Source organism: Sus scrofa, chromosome 4 (assembly GCF_054392235.1).
Source record: "Sus scrofa isolate SSC_HxYL_T2T_F1_AM1 chromosome 4, Sscrofa_HxYL_maternal_Yorkshire_Landrace_v2.0, whole genome shotgun sequence".
Classification (NCBI taxonomy): Eukaryota; Metazoa; Chordata; class Mammalia; order Artiodactyla; family Suidae; genus Sus; species Sus scrofa.
In genome coordinates this window covers 94,580,551-94,604,132 of record NC_139386.1, presented here as the reverse complement: position 1 = coordinate 94,604,132, position 23,582 = coordinate 94,580,551, and the positions used below count along the sequence as shown (strand labels likewise).

The following is a 23,582-nucleotide window of genomic DNA, read 5'->3' as shown; positions in this document are numbered from 1 at the left end:
TTCCCTTTTTTATTGTATCGAAGGCATGTGAGAAGATTCTGTCAGTTCAAGAGAATATAATTTAATAATAATAACAACAACGAGAACACAACAACAATGATGGCTAACATTCACTGAGCTCTTTCACGTGCTAAGCACTGTGCTAAGGGGTCCAAGTTCTTTACTTTCCTTTTTTCTTCTTATTCTTAGGGCCACACCTGAGGCATCAGGAGGTTCCCAGGATAGGGGTCGAATCGGAGCTGTAGCTGCCCGCCTACGCCAAAGCCATGTGGATCCAAGCCATGTCTGCAACCTACACCACAGCTCAATGCAATACCAGATCCCTGACTCACAGAGCGAGGCCAGGGATCCAACCTGCATCCTCATGTATACTGGTTGGATTCATTTCTGCTGCACCACGATGGGAACTCCTCCAAGTGTTTACTTAATTCCAAGTGTTTTACTTAACTCTCAAGGACTTCCTGTTGTGGCTCAGTAGGTTAAGAACCCACCATAGTGTCCATGAGGATTCGGGTTAGATCCCTGGCCTCACTCAGTGGGTTGAGGATCCAGTGACCCTTAGCTTGGGAACTTCCCTATGTTGCTGGTGTGGTTGTAAAAAGAAAAGAAAAAAAAAAAACCCTCCATTACACACACATTTTATTTATTTATTTGTTTATCAAAAATATTTACTGAGGTGTTCTTGCTGTGGTGCAGTGGCTTAAGAATCCGAGCAGCTGAGGTTGTTGCAGGGGGGCTCGGGTTCCATCCCCAGCCTGGCACAGTGGGTTAAAGGATCCAGTGTTGCCCCAGCTGTGGCTCAGATTCACTCCCTGGTCCAAGAACTTCCAAATGTCGAAGGTGTATCCATTAAAAAAAAAAAATTACTGAACATTCGCTATGTGTTAGATACTCTGCTAGATGCTGGGGATACAGTGATAAACAAAATTGTCATGCTTTCTATTCCTAAAGAGCTTACGGTATAGTAGGAGAAAGAGACATTAAACAAATAAAAATAAATATTTAATGACATACGATAAAGTCATTTCAGATAGAGAGGTCTAGGAAGGTCTCTCTTAGAAGGTGACATATGTAAGATGAGACCTAAAGAATAGGAACTGGACAGGCAGAAAGAAGGGCCTTGAGGAAGACGTAAATAACCCTAACATAGCAAAATATTTCCTCTAATAGGGGAGCTGAAAGGAGACTGGGGAGTCTAAATAAGGATAGTGGGGGGTGGAGTTCCCTTGTGGCCTGGGTTAAGGATCCAGCTTGGCCACTGCTGTAACTTGGGTCACTGTTTTGGCACTGGTTTGATCTCTGGCCCAGGATCTTCTCCATGCCAGGCATGGTCCAAAAAACAACTCCCCCCCCAAAAAAAACCCCTTAAAACAACAACAAACAAACAAACAAACAAAAGCAGGGTGGGGGGAGTGATACTAGCTGGGGCTGGAGATAGATGGGCTAGACCCTCCAGAACTATGTAGACTCAAGTTTTAATCTGAGTGTACTGGGAAGTCTTGCAGAATTTTAAGCAGACAAGTGAAGGATTCAATTTTTTTTTAATTTTGTTTTTTAGGGCCACACCCACGGTGTATGAAATCTCCCAGGCCAGGGGTTGAATTGGAGCTGTGACTGCCAGCCTATGCCACAGCAATGCAGGATCTGAGTCACGTCTGCAACCTACACCACAGCTCACAGTAGCACTGGATCCCTGACCCACTGATCAGGGCCAGGGATTGAACCCGTGTCCTCATGGATACTAGTCAGGTTCATTACCTCTGAGCCACAACAGGAACTCCAAGGATCCGATTTATATTAAAAATATTACTTTAGCTGTATCGTAGAGCCTTGATTGGAGGGAGCCAAGAGCAAAAGTTGTAGAGAGTTGCTTGGCGTTTATTGTAGCAGTCCAGGTTGTGAGGATGCTGCCTGTATATACAACTTGGTTGAAGATGTGCAGAAAAGTGGAGAGGTCCACTAGTTGGAGGTAGAGTCCAAAGGGCTTGGTTATAGAGAAGTTGAAGCCTTGGTTCCCGGTGTGAATAACAGGGCTGATGTACTACTACCCTCCTTTTTCAGTCTAGGAGACCAGAGCTCCAAGAGGTTAGTAACATGTCCCAGGAGGCGTGTCTAGTAAATGACACACGAGGATGTATGAGGATTTGAACATGGGCCTGGTTAACTCCAGAGAAAACACACGTAAACAACACACAGTACTCTCTCCCAGGAGAATCACAATCCTGCTGCTTTCTAAAAGGACAGAGGTGGTTGTCTTCTGAATTGTAATCTCTCTGCCAATCGTGACTCCATTCGATGAGTTACCAAAGAGAAAGTCAACATCTGGGCATGGTTTCTGCTGTATGTCCTGGAGCAGATTAGAAAATGTTATCTGGGTCATATGCTGGAAATGATGTTATTCCCTACATATTTGACCTCAGTAAGTAGGTTCAAATCTGAAGGAGTGGGAGCGATACTCCTAGATATTCAAATTCTGCTGCCAGGCAGAGACCAAGCTCTGTCCTTTCTCATGGGATCAGGAGAAGATGTGTCGTTCCTGAATTCTTTGGAGGCCTTTTAGCACCTTACGTGACATTGTGGAGGGCAGCTGGCCTGGGTTCAGAGGGCTTTCTGTAATAGGAAAAGGAGAAAAATAAACTAGGTCAATAGGGACCAGTGCTTCAGGCCACTCCTCATGGATATTGAGGAGGTCTGGAGAGCATAAGTAGGCAGATAGGGATGTTGAAAGCACAGGCAGGATTCAATTTAAAAAACAAGTAGGTTAAAAACTCAATTGTAAGTGGTGATCCTAATACAAGACAGCTTCTCAGATTTATTTTGGGGATGTCCTGAGACTTTTGGTGTTCTGCTGGTATTGGTGCATCTGTAAATCGACACTTTTATACCTATATTTGTTAAGTCAAAGGTCTGCAGAGAGAGGTAAGAATGTAAGAAGGGGGGAAACCATGGGCTTACCTCTCCAGACTGATGAACTTCAGTGTAAATTGTGGTGGAGTCATTATTTTTCAAAGGTGTTAGGGTTCCTCTTTCCTGTAAAACAATCATTCCCATTTGGTTCACACAGAGACATGGACTCTTGTGTACATACATTCCCAGGAAAGGCAGTGTGACAAAAGAGGAATGATGTCAAGGTTCTTCAGGACAGGAGTTCCCGTCGTGGCACAGTGATTAACGAATCCGACTAGGAACCATGAGGTTGCGGGTTCGGTCCCTGCCCTTGCTCAGTGGGTTAACGATCCGGCGTTGCCGTGAGCTGTGGTGTAGGTTGCAGACGCGGCTCGGATCCCACGTTGCTGTGGCTCAGGCGTAGGCCGGTGGCTACAGCTCCGACTCAACCCCTAGCCTGGGAACCTCCATATGCCGTGGGAGCGGCCCAAGAAATAGCAACAACAACAACAACAACAACAAAAAAGACAAAAGACAAAAAAAAAAAAAAAAAAAAGGTTCTTCAGGAGGGAGGCTAGGGAGTGATTGGCAAGAGGAGCTGGACACCAAGCACCAGCTCTTTTATCTGTGAAGGATTAGTCACCTTTCCTGGGCCCCAAACAGAAGCACAACACTCCAGCCAACTGGTGGGCTCAAGAACCAGAGAAAGGCAGAAGGGTGACCTTGTTGGCAGGTGGTGTGAAGGGAAGAAAACCATCTTGTCCCGTGTCCAACTCTACTCTCCTTCTTCCATTTTGAAGAACTAATCCACACACCAGTTGGTTATTGTATGACATCTTTTGTCTCAGATCTTTGCTACCTATAACTGGAGATATTGCCTGTGATTCTAATTATCTGGTCATCAGGTCATTGGGGTCTCCTCAAGCATGGGGAACTGGTGGAGTAGGAATACTTTAAGAATGACTCTCCTTACAATAAAAGTCCAGCAATAACAGAAGTCCCCCCCATGCCCATAGTTTTTGGCATTTTAAAAAATGAATTAAGGAATATTTAGGGTATCCTCAAACCTCTGAAACTCGCCAGAGTATCATGTTTTGCTTTAAAACAAGTAAATGTGCTGGAGATTAGTCCCTTGGTTTCCTGACAATGGTTCATGTGGTCTTCAAGAGGACATTGGAAAGGCAATTGAAATATATGAAGTGAGAGTACATTTTCTTATGTGCTATCTTCAAGGAGCCTACCTTGCAAATACCTGCAAGGGACCTGGGGAGGGGAGATTTGCTGGTGGAATCCAAGATTTCTAGCCAGATGAGTGCTTCTGGCAGTTGAGGAATGCTGGGCTCTCATGACTTATTTTTCTGAAGACATGGAAACTGACCTCCCAGGATGTGTACTGTTCTTTAGAAATGTACCACCTGCAGGTGCTTTATTTTGGGGTTGTTGGGGGAATTACTGATGCACGATGAGGAGTTCCAGATGACTGACCAAGACCATCCTGTTATGTTGCTAGAGGGGAGGGGATGAGTTGAGCGTTACTCAAGACTTTAGGGTCCTCTACTACAGAAGAATTGCAAATTTTTAGCCTTCTTTCCCTCTGAGAGACTCTTTTTTTTCCTTTTGTCTTTTTTTTTAAGGGTCAAACCCAAGGAATATGGAAGTTCCCAGGCCGGGCGTCGAATCTGAACTGCAGCTGCTGGCCTACACCACAGCCACAGCAATGCAGGATCTGAGCCATGTCTGTGACTTACACCATAGCTCATGGCAACACTGGATCCTTAACCCACTGAGCAAGGCCAGGGATCAAACCTGCATCCTCATGGATCCTAGTCGGGTTTGTTAGCTGCTGAGCCATGACGGGAACTCCCTTGAGAGACTCTTCTGAGCTTCCCTATTTCCCCTATATCCAGGATGAGAAGCCCCCCTGCTGGGAGCTCTCAAACTTAATTGAAATCTGATCTGCCCAGCAACTATTTACTGAGCATCACACTAAGACTTTGAGGAAGAGGGAGGAAGATATAATTTTCCCTTATTAAGCTGAAGGGACAAGACTTACTGATGCATTAAGTAGGTAGATTAAGTGATGTAAGGCAGAGCATGAGTAAACATTCCACGGGGGTGAGAACAGTGGGGTCCAGAAAGATCCCACACACAACTCTGTAGCTCTTGTCGCTGTCTTCAAGTTTGCTGTTGTGAACATCATTTGGACTTAGATGATTGTGGTGACAAGTTCATGAATAATGACTGTAAAAATGATGACCATGATGGAGTAGAAACCTAAAAGTACTCACCTGATTTGCATGGGTGACCTGAGCATAGACAGTGTTCCCAGAAGAGAAGGAAGCATATTCTAAGTTCCTCACGGTCTCTGCTGTTAACACAGGAAGGCACATTCAGTGGTCGAAGGACTCTGGTCTATTCTCCCAAGGCCCTGTCTACTCCAGGCCACTCTCTGACCCCAAATAGGCAGTTGTTCAAGGCATTGCCCTTCCTTAGGGTTCATTTAGGTATTTATTTGCTTTTTAGGGCCGCACCCATGGCATAGGGAAATTCCCAGGCTAGGGGTCAAATCAGAGCTATAGCCATTGGCCTAATGCCACAGCCATAGCAATGTGGGATCTGAGCCACATCTGTGACCTACACCACAGCACACAGCAACTCCAGATCCTTAACCCACTGGGCGAGGCCAGGGATTGAACCCATGTCCTCATGGATACTAGTTAGATTAATTTCCACTGTGCTGCAATAGGAACTCCAGGGGTTCATTTATTTTTGACAGTATTTGGAATTCCATGTTGAACCAGAACCCTCTCAGCCATGTGATCTATTTCTAACCTCATCTCTTGGGGGGCACATGGTCTTGAGGTACCCTAAAGCTTTAGGCTTCCTCTGGATTCATAGGAAGGGAAGATTCTGGGGCCAAATAGCACTGTCTACACAAGAGCTAGGGAAACTTGCTCTAGCATAGTGGAGCCAGATTGTTTCACACAGAGAAAACTATTAAAGTTTTCATAGCTTTCGTAGCTTCTTAGGTTGATTATATTAGAGATGAGGAAAAAGAGGCTCAGAAAATTTTACTGATTTGGTGCAGTCACGCAGGAAGTGATGGGACAGGAATTTGAATGCATGCCTTCTGACTCCAAGCCTTATGCCCTGTACCTGAAGTCACCTATCTCTCACCCATGAATTGAGACTGATCCCAATGTGACCAGAGCCCATGTTCCTGTCTCTATATCATACTTTCTCTTTTGATGATATCTACTCAATGCCCAGGCCCTGGCTGAATAGAGGGATGGAGTCAGGCTGTTTGTCTTTGGACCTTTGATGCTTCTAATCCTGTCTTTCCACTGCATCTGCTGCTGGTAATGGACAGGCCATGAGCCCTGTCACTGGCATGTAGTCTCTCCATCAGCAGAGTGGGGAATGACCCTAATCCCACTCTAAGAAATTGCATGAGTGACCACTTTGCATTCTTGCAAGGGACCCTGTAGGTCTCACAGGGGACAAACTTGCACAGTTATGGGTCAGCTCCCCTTGTATCTTCTGGTCCATCTGAGTCATGACGTTCAGACTCCCTCCTCTTTCATTATCTAACCCTCTGACCAGCCCCCGTTCTTTTCCATTTGGGCCTTCCCATCTGTTTTACGATTGGGAGTTCAGAGGCTGGAAGCTCACCACCAGCTCCTTGGGTTTGCTGAGCAGGGAAATGAAAGACATCTGAAAAATAAAATCAGGGAAATTGAAATTGTGAATGTTGTGAGATAAGCCTTCTACCCCCTACCCCCAAATAGATGTCACTCTAGAGGATGTCATGAAAAGGGACCACAAAGGGAAGGGCAGGCAGGCCCGGAGGCTGGGTCCTGAATTTAAGAGTAGGATGCCTTTCTTAGGAGATTATCATGTGTGTATTCACAACCCAGGTGTGGTCCCAGGGAACTAGCTGAGCCAGGGTTTGCATACGCCTTCCCTTTATCTGTCTTCCACAAGACAGATTTTTTTTTTGTCTTTTTTTTGGGGCCACGCCTGCTGCATATGGAAGTTCCCAGGCTAGGGGGTGAATTGGAGCTGCAGCCACCGGCCTATGCCACAGCCACAGCAACGTGGAATCCGAGCTGCGTCTGCGACCTACACCAAAGCTCACGGCAACACTGGATTCTTAATCCACTGAGAGAGGTCAGGGATCGAACCCGAATCCTCATGGATCCTAGTCAGGTTCGTTACCGCTGAGTCATGATGGGAACTCCCAGACAGCATCTTATGGAGGCCCCAGACTCTACGTCTCTGGAATCTTGGAGAAGAAGCAAGTAGGAAGAAAGGAAACCTGCTAATTTTTTCCTCCGAACACACAAGCAGGCAAAGATGACTATACATATCAAAGGAACCACCATTATAAACCATCTGGTGTCCAGGTGTACATTTTTTGCATTAATAACACCTGAAAAGAAAAAAAAAAGAAATTGTACTTGAGACACATCGAATGAGGCCAAGTGTTTTCCTTAGAGCCTTGACTGCACTAAGTCTTCTAGGCCACCTTTGGGGACTGAGTGGGTTCATCAATACCTGGAGGGCCTGGGGGTCTGGGCAGGCTTTCTGAGAGAGGGAGTCCCATGTGCCAGACAGGGCCGAGAGAAGCCTGGTAGAGCTGGGGGTGGGGTGGGGTGGAGGAAGCAATCTTGCTTTCCCAAGGGCTCTGAGTGGGCTGGAAAAAGGGTTGGTGGAGAGGGAGGGAAGGACGAACCTCTGGGTGGGGAGTGGGAGGCACAGAGCTCCCGAGGGTGTCTGTCCTCTCCCAGCATCCCTTGGCTGCCTCCCTTTGGGCAGCTATTTTGGGAATCTTGGAGAGCGCAAGGGATACAGCACCCACAGCTGTTCAAGATGCTGCGAGAGACCTGAGACAGACGGTTACCTTTGCAGAGGCTCTGGACAGAGACAGAGGAGGAGGCATTGCTGACAGGATTCTCAGCTATGCACATGTAGGTCTCGTCTCTGAAATTCTTGGGGTCCCAGGAGACAGTGAGGTTTGCTTCACTTGGAAGCATGCTTCCTGAGACCTGCCAGCTGAATGAGACGTTATCATTTGGATCCTCCACGGAGCAGGTCAGGTGGATCACACAGGTCTCATTCCTAGACCTTTCAGTGAGAGTGACAACCTGAAGGTTCCCCAGCCGTCCTGTGTGCAGAGAAGGGGCCTGGATTTAGGACAGATGGCCTGGCTCAGCCCTCTGCGAATAGTATCCCTCACCTCATTGTTTCTGTATTCCCCCTCACACTGCTCTGTGCTCTATAAATAAGCCTGTGTGTGCTGCCTAATGGGTGGGACTGAGGTCAGGGGTGACCAAATGATGAGGGACATCAGTATGAGACAGAGTAGCCAGTGGGAGAAGTGGGAAGGGAAAGACTGGAGTTGACACCAACTAGTTGGGTGATTTGGGGCTGATCATTAAAAATTTTTGAACTCCAGTTTATTCTCAGGGTCCTTTCTAGCCCTAGTTCACTGCCTATTGTGTAAAGAACATTTGGAGACTAAGCTAAGGGCCAGCCCTACCTTAGCCTGGTCAGAAACCCGAAGCCCAGGCACAAGAGCCCTGTTTCTTCCATCATCGGAATTCATAGCTGGGGTAGAAGACAGAAGCTTAACTTCCTTGGGGAACTCTATTTCCCACACATCTATGGAAATTCTGGTTCTCAAATGATGACAAAGAGACCTTAACGCAGAGTGTCAGCAAGTCAGGAAAAGAAATGTTGAAAACTAAAGAATTAGGAAAGAAGAAGTGAAGAAATTGAGAAAGCAAGCAAGCAATTCTGTGGAACAGAGAAATGCAATATATTTGAGCATTTTAGAGTACATATGAAGCAGAAATTTCTGAAAGCAGAGACCAGAAAGTATTACCTTGTAACGTCTCAGCAGCTCTGAATCAATGGGGACATAGAAACAGTACAGAAAAGACCACTGACCTAGACTTAGCCTGAGGGTTGAAATTAAGCTGACCCAATAGAGAACACAATGACTCCAACCATCTGATTAGAAGGGACTGACTAATGCTATAAGCTTAGCTGAGTAGAGGTGGTGCTAGAAAAGAATTTTTATGTAATGGCAAGAGCATTGGATTTGGAGTTAGGAAGACCTGGGTTAGAATTGTGGCTTTGTCATTTATTGGCTACACAACTATGGACAAATTGTAATCTCTCTGTGCCTCAACTTCTTCATTTGTAAAACTGGGCGATAATATCTCCTTCTGGGGTAAGTATAAGGGTTAAATGAGACAGCTCATAGCATGGCAATGGCAAATATTTGGCATGAATATTACATCTTCTTCAACCAATGTTCATTGCTGATCTCAAAAATTTATCTTGATTCTTTTCTCCACTTGATGAATATATAATTACCTACTTGACATTTCCATTTGGATATGTATATCTTCCATGTGTATCTTCAACTCAACGTGTTCACAAGGACTCCTGTTTTCCTCTCCAAGACCTTTTCAATCTGCAGCTTCTGAATTCCATCTTAGTTGACAACTGCATACTTGCCCCAGCCAAAAGCCCTGGAGGCACTCCTGACTCATCTTTTCATCTCATATTCCCACATCAGGAAATCTTACTGGCTTTACCTCTAAAATATATCCAGAATTCAACCACTTCTCACCACCTCCACTGCTGTCCTGTGGTCTAAACCAGCATTATCTCTTGCTTGGATTATTGCAAAGGCTTCCTAATTGGTCCATGGCTTCCAGTCTTTTTTTTTTTTTTTTTGCTTTTTAGGGTCACGTGTGTGGCATATGGAAGTTCCCAGGCTAGGGATCGAATCAGAGCTGCAGCTGCTGGCCTATGCCACAGCTACAGCAATGCGAGAACCGAGATGCATCCGCAACCTACACCACAGCTCACAGCAGTGCTGGATCTTTAACTTACTGAGCGAGGCCAGGGATTGAACCTGAATCCACATGGATACTAATTGGGCTCATTACTGCTGAGCCACAACAGAACTTGGCAGTGGCTTCCACTGTCCCTTGAGGCCTGCTGTCAACAGAACAACCAAAGGTATCATTTAAACAAGTAAGTCAAATTGTATTACTTCTCTGCAAAACCCTCCAGTCACCAGGGGCATAAGCCAAAGTCCTGGTGATGGCTCTCAGGGCCTTATGTGACATGGCCCCTTGCTTCCTGACTGATCTCATTTCCTGTCAACTGTCCTCCTCACTCTGCTCCTTAGTAATTAATCTCCTTGATGTTCCTTGAGGCTGCCAGATGCACGGGAGTGCCTGTGCTGGATGGTTTTTCATCCAGATGTCTGCATGGCTCACTTTTACCTCTAACAGGTAAAAGAGTCTTGGCTCAAATGTCATCTTCTCAATGAAGCCTATTATGACCATTCCATTTAAAATTGACCTCTGCTCTCTGGCACTCCTGATGCTCCATATTCCTTATGCTGGTCTTTTTTTTTTTTTTTTTTTTTTCTTTTAATAGGGCCACGGTTGTGGTATATGAAAGTTCCCAGGCTAGGGGTCGAATTTGGAGGTACAGCTGCTGTTTATGCCTATGCCACAGCAACACCAGATCTGAGCCACATCTGGGACCTACACCACAGCTCACAGCAATGCTGGATCCTTAACCCACAGAGTGAGGGAGGGATCAAACCTGCATCCTCGCAGATACTAGTTGGGTTTGTTTCCACTGAGCCGCAAAGGGAACTCCCCCCATGCTGTTCTAATCTCTTTTCTTCATAGCACTAATGGCTTACGTACTGTGTCATTTGTTTATATATTATGTCTATTGTTTATTATTGTCCCCATTTTCCCCATCCAGAATGTCAGCTCCATGAGGGCAAGGATCTTTGCTCACTGATGTATTTCAGTGCCTAAAACAGTGTCTGTGGTTAACAAATATTGTTGACTCAGTGAATAAATGTAACATGACTCTAACTTCTTTCTTAACACTGAACACTAGGCAGTTACACCCAATTAATTGATATTGGCCTAAAAGATCAAATCGTTGCCATCCTTTGCCTGGTCAATGTGTTAAAAAATCTATATAATTTATACCTAAAAATTCCTTTGCAATATTGTAAAATATGTTGGTGTAGCTTACACATCTCTTTGTGTGTGTGTCTTTGAAGGAGTGGTACCCTAAAAGGCCATGAGAAGGCATTGGCAATGAACCTCAGGAGTGTGGTTGTTGCAGAAGTCGTGCTTGGTCTTCTAAATAGCGGCAGAAGAAAATTGTCTCAAGTGTGGTGGATCCTGGTACAGGGTCTAGGAATCACAAGACTTAGGTTCTAATCTCAGCTCTGTCACTAACTGCTGTGCAATACCATTGAACTAGTTTCCTGCTAGACCTCGAACTAGCTCCAAATGCCATGCTTTTTACCACTAGGCTATAGTGTACACCTGCAGTCATATAGGATTGAAATGTATTGTTTTTTTAGTCCATACATAATTAAACCCCAAGCTTTGACTCACTGAAGATCCTCAGATAATAACTGTAAAACACTACGGAGGTTGTGGTTATCTGGGCGGTGTAAGATCCTGTGTCTGCCATCGTCAGGTTGCTGAGTTGCAGAGAGTAGGACTTGGTGACGTTCAATCGATTGCTCTGTTTTGGATCAGTTACGTGTATTAGTGGACTTTGTGCCTTATTTGGCCGTATGAAGATGATAGATTTTCCATCGTGAAGCCAGGTGATGGACATGATCTTCTCTTCTTCAGGGAACTTCAGGGGTAGAGTTACTGACTCCCCCAGGGTCCCGTTCACAATCAGTGGGGTTGAGCTGGTTTGTGAAACTGTATTCCCTGCAAGCACAGAAAGGAAACTCCTATAACTTTCCCTGCCCATCTCCTGCCCACCCCCCACCCTTTCTCCTTATTCTGCCAATCCGTCGGAGCTCTCTGATACAGAAGTCCAGGGATATGAGGAAGAGGGAAAGAGTTAGGAGAAGTGTTGAAATGGACATGTTGAAATGGACAATCACAGAGTCTGACAAATGTCTACCACTCTTGGCTATTGGGTAGTTGGTCCAGATGATCCTGGCCGATCTACCCTCCCACACTTGTTGGTCACTCCTAGGTCATGGCCACACTGTCCAACCCCAGTTTCTGAGTTATGGGTGCATGAGATGGAGAAGAACAACCACATCAACTCCCTGGCACGGACTCCAAAACCCACAAGTCTTTGCTGATGAAATATAATTAAAGCTCGACATTTTCTAAATACCTACTGTGTTCAGCATAGTAGGGTTGCAGGATTAGAGGATGAATAGTAGGAATTTACTGTTCTTCTTATATGTTATTTCATTTGATGTTGACAATTCTGTGAAGCAGGTATGATGAATATTATTGTCTATTTATAGACAAGGAACTGAGGCACAGAGAAGTTAACTAATTTCCCCAGGGTTACACAGCTAAAGAATAACAGTCAGGATTCAGACCCAACTACTTTGATGCTAACTAATTTGTGCTCTTTTCATGATACAAGAAGATATCTCTTTTGTTGCAAAAGATAATAGTCTAGTAACTGAGGGGATAAAACCTGATAAATATAAAAGTAATAACATATAATGGCTGTACTCTCATGAGCAGATCACAGAGCTGTTAATGTATGAGCAAAAAAAAGTGAAATAATCACAATTCTTCTTCTTTTTTTTTTTTTTTTTCGTTGCCACCCAGAGGCATATGGAGTTCCCTAGCCAGGGATGAGATCCGAGTCGCAGTTGCAACCTGCGCTGCAGCTGCAGCAACACTGGATCCTCAACCCAGTGTGCTGGGCCAGGGATCGAATCTGCATCCCATCGATGCAGAGATGCCACTGATCCCATTGTGCCACAGTGGGAACGCCACAATCATTCTTAAAGAAGATACTTCCTTAGCATCATTTGCCAGATTCCTAGCATTTATTACAGTATTTTGTGGTGCTCTGTTTACTAGTTTGTCCAGCTGACCATGCCCTAATTATCTTTATATCTCAGCACTGTTCCTGACACCAAGTAGGATCTAGAAATGTTTGAGTGAATCAGTGTATAAGTAACCATTACCACAACTTCAACATTCTCATGATCTTCTAGTTCAAAGGAGGGGATCTGAGCAGAGGAGGAACTGTCTCTTGGGATCTTGACACCCATCTCCTGGGTGAGTTCACACTTCCTCTCTTTCTCAGATGGTCATAAGCATGCTCATCACATGAGCAGGGCCGTCAATGCCCCCTCTTACTACACCTTTCCCATCAGCATTTTAACATGCTATTATTTGTCATTTTGCTCCTTTGTCCCTCTTGGAGTCACATGGGTGAGTATCACAAGCAAAATCTTGAGTGAAAAAAACCCCAAATACAAATAGAATACAATGGTGAGTTTCCATTTATTGAAAGCTAAAAACCAGGCAAAACAAATCTATGTACTTATTTTATTTTTTCTCCTTCTTGGGGCTACACCTGCGGCATATGGAAATTCCCAGGCTAGGAGTTGAATCAGAGCTTCAGCTGCAAACTATGCCACAGCTTGCAATGCCAGACCCTTAACCCACTGAGTGAGGCCAGGAATTGAACCTACATCATCACAGAGATAAAGCTGGGTCCTTAACTTGCTGAGCCGCAATGGGAACTCCAAAACAAATTATTATTATTATTATTATTATTATTATTATTATTATTATTTTGGTCTTTTTAGCGCTGCACCCATGGCATATGGAAGTTCCTAGGCTAGGGGTCAGAATCAGAGCTGCAGCTGCCAGCCTACACCACAGCCACAGGAATTCAGGGCCCAAGCTGTGTCTGCGACCTATACCACAGTTCACTCCACTGCTGGATCCTTAATCCGCTGAGCGAGGCCGGGGATAGAACCCGTGTCCTCATGGATACTAGTTGGATTCATTACTGCTGAGCCACAATGGGAACTCCAACAAATCTATTCTTTTAAAAGTTGGGATAGAGTTACCTTTGAGAAGGAGGGAGGGATGGGGGTAGGAGGGAGCATAAACAGGTATTCTGGGCTGCTGATAATGTGCCATTTCTTAACATGTGTTCATTCTTTGACCTGACACTTAGGATTTGTACAGTTTTCTCTTTGCATGTTATATTTGTCAGACTAAATGGGGATAAAATAATAACAAAAAACAACATAACTATAATGACCTATAAGGACCAAAAGGTCATTTTTCACTCTTTGACTTAACATCCTATAACTCCCCCCGTTGTTCACTTTGCTCACACCCTGCTGGCCTGGCTATTCCTGGAACAGATCAGGGTTGTACACTTGTAATTCCTTCTGCCTGGATTGCTCTTCCCCCAGGTGTCTGAGTGGCTCACTTTTTTGTCTCTGTAAGGTCTGCAGCATAAATATTTCCTCTTAGAGAGCTGCTTTGGGACCCAGATGATGTGGTGTGACCCAGAAAGTACAAAAAGGCCCTTTTCTCTACTCTGCCTGGAACCAGCACTGATGCTTTGGGAATGTCCTGGGTCAGCATCCTTGGCTTGAATATTGTTGTTCTCTGCAGGGCATTGAGGTCTCCTCTAAGTAGTTCCACTGACAGCAGATTTGCACAACTAGAACCAGAAGAGGAGATTAAGAATTGGGAGGACACCCAAATGACTGCAACAGAAAGCTGATATGGGGGCCTAGGAGAAGTATCCTTTCTAAGTCAGTGAGGACCACCTGGAGCATGGGGGTGGTGCTGCAGTCCTGCCTGTGCTCTGGTGAAAATGTTGACTCAGCAGAAATTTGGAGTGTGTTTGTTTGCATGGCTCAGTCACTCTGAGAACATGAGTAATACATTAATTATGCTTTATGCCCCCATAACCTGGCCCAGGGAATTCAGGGAATACTAAGTAGGCTGAGATTAGAATGTAAAATTGTCCTTTTTTTTTTTTTTGGCTTTTTAGGGATGCACCCATGGCATATGGAGATTGCCAGGCTAGGGTTTGAATTGGAGCTGTAGCTGCTGGCCTACGCCACAGCCACAGCAACACAAGATCTGAGCTGGGTCTGTGACCTACACCACGGCTCACGGCAACACCGGATCCTTAATCCACTGAGCAAAGCCAGGGATCGAACCTGCGTCCTCATGGATGCTAGTCAGATTTGTTAACCACTGAGCCATAATGGGAACTCCAGAATGTAAATTGTCTTGAAAGATTACCTGAACCATTTTTTTGGGGGACGGTATTAAGAAACATGGAATATTTTTGAGAAATGGGAAGGAATAAAGATAGCGGGTAAGACTGAACTGATCATGAAAAGGAGGGAAATGTCAGAGAAACTTTGGGATATCTAACCTAGGGGACTGGCTTAGACTTTTCTATAGGGAAGAGGGATATAGTGGCTGCTTCAGCTCAGCATGAAACGAGTTCAGAAGAAGAGTAGGGCCTGATTTCTCAAGAGATTTAGTAGAGAGAGGAAGAGATACATAGGGTAAGATCTTGAGTAGGAGGAGTGAAAATGAAACTACAGCATACCAAAACTTACAGGATGCAGTCAACACTGTGCTTATAGGGGAAATTGGTTCTTTGAAAAGATCAGAAAGATTGACATACGGTTAACTAAATTAATTAAGAAAAAATAGAGAAGACTCAAATTTTAAAAATGAGAAAGAGTAGACATTACTGCAGATCTTATAGAAATAAAAATCAGTCATAAGAAAATACTATGAATAACTGTATAACAACAAATTAGATAACCTAGATGAAAAAGACAAATTCCTAGAAATGGATTACTAAGACTGACTTATGAAGAAATAAAAAATCTAAGAGGACCTATGACAAGTAAAGAAATTGTATCAGTAATAAAAAACCTGACAAAGAAAAGCCCAGGACCTGATGACTTCACTGGTGAATTCTACCAAATAGTTAAAGAATAATTAACATCAATACTTCTCAAACTCCTCCCAAAAAGTAGGAGAGGAGAAAACACTTTCTCTCTTTTTAAAAATTTTTTAAATTTTATCTTATTTATTTTTTAATTTTTTTAGGACCCCACCTGCGGCATATGGAAGTTCCCAGGCTAGGGGTCAAATTGGAGCCACAGCTGCTGGCCTATGCCACAGCTCAAGGCAACACTGGATCCTTAACCCACTGAATGAGGCCAGGGACTGAACCGGGGTCCATGGATAACAGTCAGATTCATTATCACTGAGCCGCAGTGGGAACTCCAGAAAACACTTGCTAATTCATCTGATGAAGCCGGTATTACCCTGATAACACAGCCAAAGATATCATACACACACATACACATACCCCCTCCAACTATGGACCACTATCTCTATGAATATTGATGAAAAAATCCTCAACAAAACAGTAATAAAATGAATCCAGCAACATGTTAAAAAGATTATACACCATGGATAATTGGAATTTATTTTAGGAATGGAAGAGTGACTCAACATATGAAAATTAATTAATGCAATACGTTAGTAGAATTAAGGAAAAAAAGATACACGATCATCTCAGGTGACAAAGAAAAAAAGCATTTAACAAAATCCAACATGCTTCTATACTTAAGAATGTAGGAATAGAAGGGAAATCCTCAGTTTGATAAAAATCATCTGAAAAATCCACAACTAACATTCTACTCAAGAATGAATGGCTGAGGAGTTCCCGTCGTGGCTCAGTGATTAACGAATCCGACTAGGAACCATGACATTGTGGGTTCGATCCCTGGCTTCGCTCCGTGGGTTTAGGATCTGGTCTTGCCGTGAGCTGTGATGTAGGTCACAGATGCAGCTTGGATCCCGCATTGCTGTGGCTCTGGTGTAGGCCAGCAGCTACAGCTCTGATTCGACCCCTAGCCTGGGAACCTCCATATGCCTCGGGAGCGGCCCTAGAAAAGGCAAAAAGACCAAGAAAAAAAAGAATGGCTGAAAGTAGGAACTGCCTCCTGACGCCAGGGCCTGAGGAGAAAGAAGTCAGTTCACGCTCACAGTGCACGCGTGTGCGCTCCTTGATCGGAAAGAGAAAGATTTGTGGGTTAATCATTAGCCTCCTTACTACTCCTTAGTTTGCTTCTGTCTAGTTTGTTTTGTAAGGAAGTCAGCTCCTTTGTTCCCATTTGAACCACTTTGCCTCTGGAACTTGAGTTCTATCCACGACGAAGGAATTTGTGTGTTGATTCATCTTATGGTCAGTTTGAGGGATGCATCTGCATATATATATATCCAAAGGTTGTCTATAGATTAGCTAAGGTGGAAAAAAAATTATAGGTTGGAAAAAGTTCTTTTATGTTGGAATGCTTAAATATTGCTATGTTAAGTATTCTTTTTATCAGTGCTTAGTTTATGGGCAAATATAGGTAATTTTTGTGTACTTTGAGATAACTAAAATTCCCCAAATGGATAAATGTCAGAAAAGATCGTTTTCAGTAAACTGGGAAAATAAAAAAATACAGTTAAGATATAAGTAAAAAAGAAAAAAAAAAAAAGAATGAATGGCTGAAAGCCTTTCACCTAAGGCCAGGAACAAGATAACCATGCCATCACTTCTATTTAACAATATACTGTAAGTTTTAGTTACAGCAATTAGTCAAGAAAAAGAATAAAAGTTATCTTAATTGAAAAGGAAGTGAAACTATTCATATTCACAGATGACATGATTCATAAGTAGAAAATCATAAAGAATCCACATAAAAGTCATCAGAGCTAATAAATTAAGCAATGTTATGGAATAGAAGATCGATTTACGAAAATACAACATTGTTGCATTTTCACTAGCAATGAACAATCTGAAAAGGAAACTAAGAAAGCAATTCCATATACAATAGTGTCAAAAAAATTAAATATCTACAAATAATTTAACCAAAGAGATTCAAGTCTTATACACTGAAAACAATGAAACATTTCCACAAGAAATTAAAAAATATCTAAATAAATGGAAAGACATTTTATGTTCATAGATTGTAAGACTCAGTTTTAAGGTAAACTATTTGGCAATACTACTCAAAGCAAGTTATAGATTCTATTCAATCTTTATCAAAATTCCAATGACTTTCACGACTTATTTACACAAATAAAAAAGCCAATCCTCAAGTTCATTTGAATTTGTAAGGGACTCACAACTAGCCAAAACAATATTGAAAAAGAAAAACAAAATTGGGAGTTCCCGTTGGGGCTCAGTGATAATGAACCCAACTGGTATTCATGAGGACGCAGTTTCATCCCTGGCCTCGCTTAGTGGGTTAAGGATCCAGTGTTGCCATGAGCTGTGGTGTAGGTTGCAGATGCGCCTCGCCTGGGAACTTCCATATGCTGCACATGCAGCCCTAAAAAGCAAAAAAAAAAAAAAAAAAAAAAAGAAAAGAAAACCAAATTGGAGAATTCGCATGTCCCGATTTTGAAATTTAGATAGCTGCAGTAATCACATGTTAGTGTATTGGCATCAAGATATGCATATAGATGTCTATATGGAATTGAGTTGAGAGTCCATCATACATTTATGACAATTAATTTTTGAAAAGCGTGCCAAGATCATTCCATGGGGAAAGAATGACTCCTTCAACAAATGGTGATGGGACAACACAATGTCTGTAAGCAAAAGAATGAATCTGAACACCTATCTCACACCTATGCAAAAATTATTTCAAAAACTTTAATAGCTTAGTTATAAAAGCAAAAAAAATATAAAATTTTTTTATAAGGAAACAGAGGTAAATCTTTATCAGATTGGATTTAGGAATGGATTTTTAGATATGACACCAAAAGCAGGAGATATAGAAAAAAAATAAATTTAACTTCACCATAATTAAAAAAACTTTTGTGCATCAAAGGACATTATCACCATAATGAAAAGAAAACACAGAATAGGAGAAAATATTCATAAATTATTTATCTGATAAGGATCTATGATTCAAAGTAAAGAGCTCTTACATCTCAAAACCAAAAGACAAAAATTCCAACAAAGAGGGGCAAAGGAATTGAAAAGATATTTCTCCAAAGAAAACATACGAGTGGCCAATAAACACATGAAATATCATTAGCCCATATGCTCAATATCATTAGTTGCTAGGGAAATGCAAATCAGAATCACAACCATCTACTAGAGTGGGAATTAATATAATAAAAAAAATAAACATTGGTAAGGATGTGGAGAATTAGAATTCTTATACATTGCTGGTTGGAATATAAACTGGTATAGCCACTGTAGGAAACTGTTTAGTGATTCCTCAAAAAATTGTGTTATCATATGATGTAGCTGTTTCATTCTTGGGTGTATACCTAGAAGAATTGAAAATAGGTACACCAATACATACTTGTACAGAAGGTTCATAGAGGTACTAAACTCAAGAGTCAAGGTGGAAACAACATAAATGCCCATCAATAAATGAGTGGATAAATAAAATATGGTATATACCCATGGTCGAATATTATTCAGCAATAAAAAGAATGAAGTATTGATACATGATACAGCATGAATGGACCTTGAAAACATTGTACTAAATTAAAGAAGTCAGACATAAAAAGTCACATATTGCATGATTTCATTCATATGAAATCTCCAGAATAGGTAAACCCATGGAGACAGAAAGCAGATTGGTGTTTACAAGTGGATAGAAAGAGAAGACATGAGAAGTGTTTGCTTAATGGGTACAGGTGGTGAAATTCTTTTGGGGGTAATGAAATGTGGAGTAATAAAAGTGATGGTTGCCCAACTTTGTGAATTTACTAAATGTCACTGAACTGCACACTTTAAAATTACTTTTATGTTTTGTGAATTTCACCTTAATAAAAAAAAGGCAAAAATTCTCATTGTGTATGGTAACACAACTGAGGCTAGATCTGGAGTCAGAGACTGAAAACTGGAATGCATGGAAGGCTGGTGGTCCAGTGGGGACAGACTGCAGATTCTGAGAAGTGGAAAGACACAGCTGTCCTTGAGGGTAATGACAAAATGTAAAACACCTCTCTGGAGTTCCCGTCGTGGCGCAGTGGTTAACGAACCCGACTAGGAACCATGGGGTGGCGGGTTCGATCCCTGGCCTTGCTCAGTGGGTTAAGTATCCGGCGTTGCCGTGAGCTGTGGTGTAGGTTGCAGACGCGGCTCGGATCCCGCGTTGCTGTGGCTCTGGCGTAGGCTGGTGGCTGCAGCTCCGATTCAACCCCTAGCCTGGGAACCTCCATATGGCGCGGGAGCGGCCCAAGAAAATGGCAAAAAAGACCAAAAAAATAAATAAATAAATAAATAAAAAATAAAAAAATAAAACACCTCTCTACCTGTGGCGAGCAACCATAAACATTTGAAGGTGTGGGTGGTTGGTGAGAAGTAGATAACACGGCTCGGGGGAAGTGGAATTATTGGGTTGCAATCTCTTAGCAGAAAAGCCTGCAACTTTTTGACTAAAAACCTCAGAATCATTTGGTTGGCCCCCATGTATTGGCTGAACATATATTTCCTACCCCTGTTCTCCCTTGGGCATCAGAATACTTGCATCTGCGTCTCAAGAGTTAGTTCTTATTTCTTCCTCCTTCCAAGTCGAATATGACTGTCTCATGTATGTGGTTCATGGAGCAACATTGGGGTTACCTGGCAGCTTATTTTAAATGTAGATTTTTTTTTTTTTTTTTTTTTTTGTCTTTTTGCCATTTCTTGGGCCGCTCCTGCGGCATATGGAGGTTCCCGGGCTAGGGGTCGAATCGGAGCTGTAGCTGCCAGCCTACGCCAGAGCCACAGCAACGCAGGATCCAAGCCGCGTCTGCGACCTACACCACAGCTCACGGCAACGCCGGAAACTTGACCCACTGAGCAAGGGCAGGGATCGAACCCGCAACCTCATGGTTCCTAGTCGGATTCGTTAACCACTGCGCCACGACGGGAACTCCTAAATGCAGATTCTTTGTCTCCATTCCAGAATCAGCATTATATCAAGATTCCCCAATAACATTTAATTTTAGAGATGGGTTCAGTTTTGCAAAGAGACGAAGACATGAGTCTCTGCTCCTAGACCAGGGAGAGGTTCTGGAATATATAGATGAAAATTTTTTTTTTTTGGTCTTTTTAGGGCTGCACCCACAGCATATGAATGTTCCCAGGTTAGGGCCAGCCCATGCCACAGCCTCAGCAATGCCAGGTTGCAAGCCGCATCTGCAACCTACGCTTGTGGCAACTCATAGCACTCAGTGGGATTCTTAACCCACTGAACAAGGCCAGGGATTGAACCCACGTCCTCCTGGATACTAGTTGGGTTAGTTACGGCTGAACCACAATGGGAACTCCTGAATATATAGCAACATATATGTGTGTGTGTGTATATGTGTGTGTGTGTGTGTGTGTGTGTATATATATATATATAAATCAATTCTTCCTCTTTCTGCATCTTATACATATTTCCCAAGTTTCTGTCCTCCTTCCATTATTCTCCTTAGCTTCACTTTCTATGCTGTGATTTCTAAGCTTCCAGCCCGGCTCTTCTTTTAGTCCTAGATTTCTGGCTGCTTTCAGGAAATCTTCTCATGGATATCACACTAACATCTTAAAATTGGTTGGTCCAAAATTAAAATCACCTTCCTCTTCATGGCTGCTCCCGCCTCCCTCCAACTTTGTAAACTTTTTTTGCTACCCTGTCTGAAATCTCACTTGCCTTCCCCCCGAAATGTTTCATATCCTTTTCCCACTTGATTTATTCCCTTCTTATCATTTATCACTATCCAATATGTGATTTTACTTATTTATCTTGTTTATAGTTTGTCTCCTCTGCTAAAATGTTAACTCCATGAGGGCAGGAATGTTTGCCTACTTTGTTCATGGCGTAGCCCCAGAAACCAGAACAGTGCCAGGCATCCAGTAGGTGCTCAAAGAATATTTATTGGATAATCTTTTTCTTTCTTTCTTTTTCTCTCCCTTCCTTCCTTTCTTTCTTTCTTCCTTCCTTCCTTCCTTCCTCCCTTCCCTTCCCTTCCCCTTCCTTCCTTCCTTCCTCCCTTCCCTTCCCTTCCCCTTCCTTCCTTCCTTCCTTCCTCCCTCCCTCCCTCTCTCTCTCTCTCTTTCTTTCTCTCTTTCTTTCTTTCTCTCTTTCTCTCTCTCTTTCTCTCTTTCTTTCTTTCTTTCTTTCTTTCTTCTTTCTTTCTTTCTTTCATTTTTAGGGTCATACCTACAGCATATGGAAGTTTCCACACTAGGGGTCATATCAGAGCTACAGCTGCAGACCTATACCACAGCCACAGCAACACAGGATCTGAGCCACATCTATGACCTACACCGCAGCTTGCAGCCCCACCGGATCCTTAACCCTCTGAGTGAGGCCAAGGATCAATCTGGATTCTCACGGATATTAGTTGGGTTCTTAACCCACTGAGCCACAACAGAAACTCCTATTTATTGGATGATTTAATGAATTCTCTTTACTTTTCAGTCCCATTGCCAGTTTATCTAGTTAGTTCTACATCTATGGTGACCTTGCTTCTGTCTTTCTTTCTCTTGTGCTGCTGCCATGTTTGTCTAGCTGCCATTGTTTCTCAAGAGCTTGCCACCTACTGGCTAATGAAATTGGGGTAAGTTTTTAAAACTATAGTAACAGTGTATAATAGTACATAATAATAATATGGGGATAATAATACTATAGACTCGCAGAACTGTCATAAGGCTTATGTATACTATGCATGTACAGATAACCCAGTGCCTGGAACACTATAAGCCCTCAATGAATATTAACTATTTTTATCTGATACACTGAGCTAATTTTGGGCTAGCTTTCCTGTCTCATCACCTGCCCCATCTGTCCCTAAATCCTATATTTGGGCCCCAGTAGACCACCTGTGGTTCCCCAAACATGACATGAACCTTCATGCTTCATGTAGTGGATAGCAGGGAATGGAAAGCAGGAAGGCTCAGAGAATTCCTTTCTGTCTGTCAAATTAAGTATGCTGAACCAGCTAGATCCAGATTTGCATCAGAGGAAAGGAGAGTTGGAGAACATTTTTTTTTTTTTCTGCAATAAGCAAATCTGAAAGGACTATTTATAGTACTTCAGTTTGGCACAGAAATTTTGGCTAAGCTGAACCATAGATTTTCAATATTTTTTTCTCAGTGCAATCTTCAGTATGATTAAGATCATGAGGCTCAGGAGGAACTTGTAACCTACCAGAGATCACACAGTAAGATAGTAGCTAATTTGCTGAGAGGGTTTCCTTCGTAATCCTTAATCTTAATCTTTTCTTAATCCTTGTTCTTTATGCAATATGTTTGTCATAAACCCAACATGTTTCAGAAAACTCATTTCCCATATCCCGGCAGATAATTCCCTTAAATATAGACACAAGTAAAGTTGTTAACTCTGAACCATTTCAGGCTTTAAGTTTTCAAATTGCAAGGCAATGGCAGGTCATCAGGCACCACTGTGAGCCCCACCAGATCCCTTGGCAGAGAGATAGACAGACACCCATACAGAGGTGATTTAGATTAAGCAAGCTGCACAAAACCAGGACTCATTTATGACTACCTGGGTCCCCTTCAGCATTTACCTGGGTCAAGGCAGAAGACAAGGGTGAGAGACTGGAACAGCCAGATCATGCTCTTAGCAGTGGAGATTGGTGCTGGAGACCTCAAGGCAGTCAATGTTCTTGCCAATTTCTCATAAACTGAAACTGCTTTTTTTCTGACACTTCCTCCTTCTTCTCAGAGGCGTGGCAACATCTTCATACTAACAGTCATAGTTTTACTTTATTATTAATCTATTTTTTATGAGCAAAATGATGCCAGAAAGATGTTACCGGAATCCGGGTTCTTGTTCATGC

General features: G+C 42.8%; 1 protein-coding gene across 2 annotated transcripts; it reads right to left on the bottom strand.

Moving 5' to 3' along the window:
* Window positions 1-45: 45 nt before the first annotated feature.
* On the bottom strand, window positions 46-23,421 carry SLAMF6 (SLAM family member 6). 2 transcript variants are annotated; one of them, NM_001445477.1, is given in 8 exon segments: window positions 46-2,610; window positions 2,956-3,030; window positions 5,175-5,254; window positions 6,559-6,600; window positions 7,205-7,318; window positions 7,790-8,053; window positions 11,343-11,672; window positions 23,310-23,421. In NM_001445477.1, coding segments are annotated over 8 exon segments (966 nt in total). In that variant the 5' UTR covers window positions 23,359-23,421; the 3' UTR covers window positions 46-2,598.
* Between the last annotated feature and the right edge of the window lie 161 nt (window positions 23,422-23,582).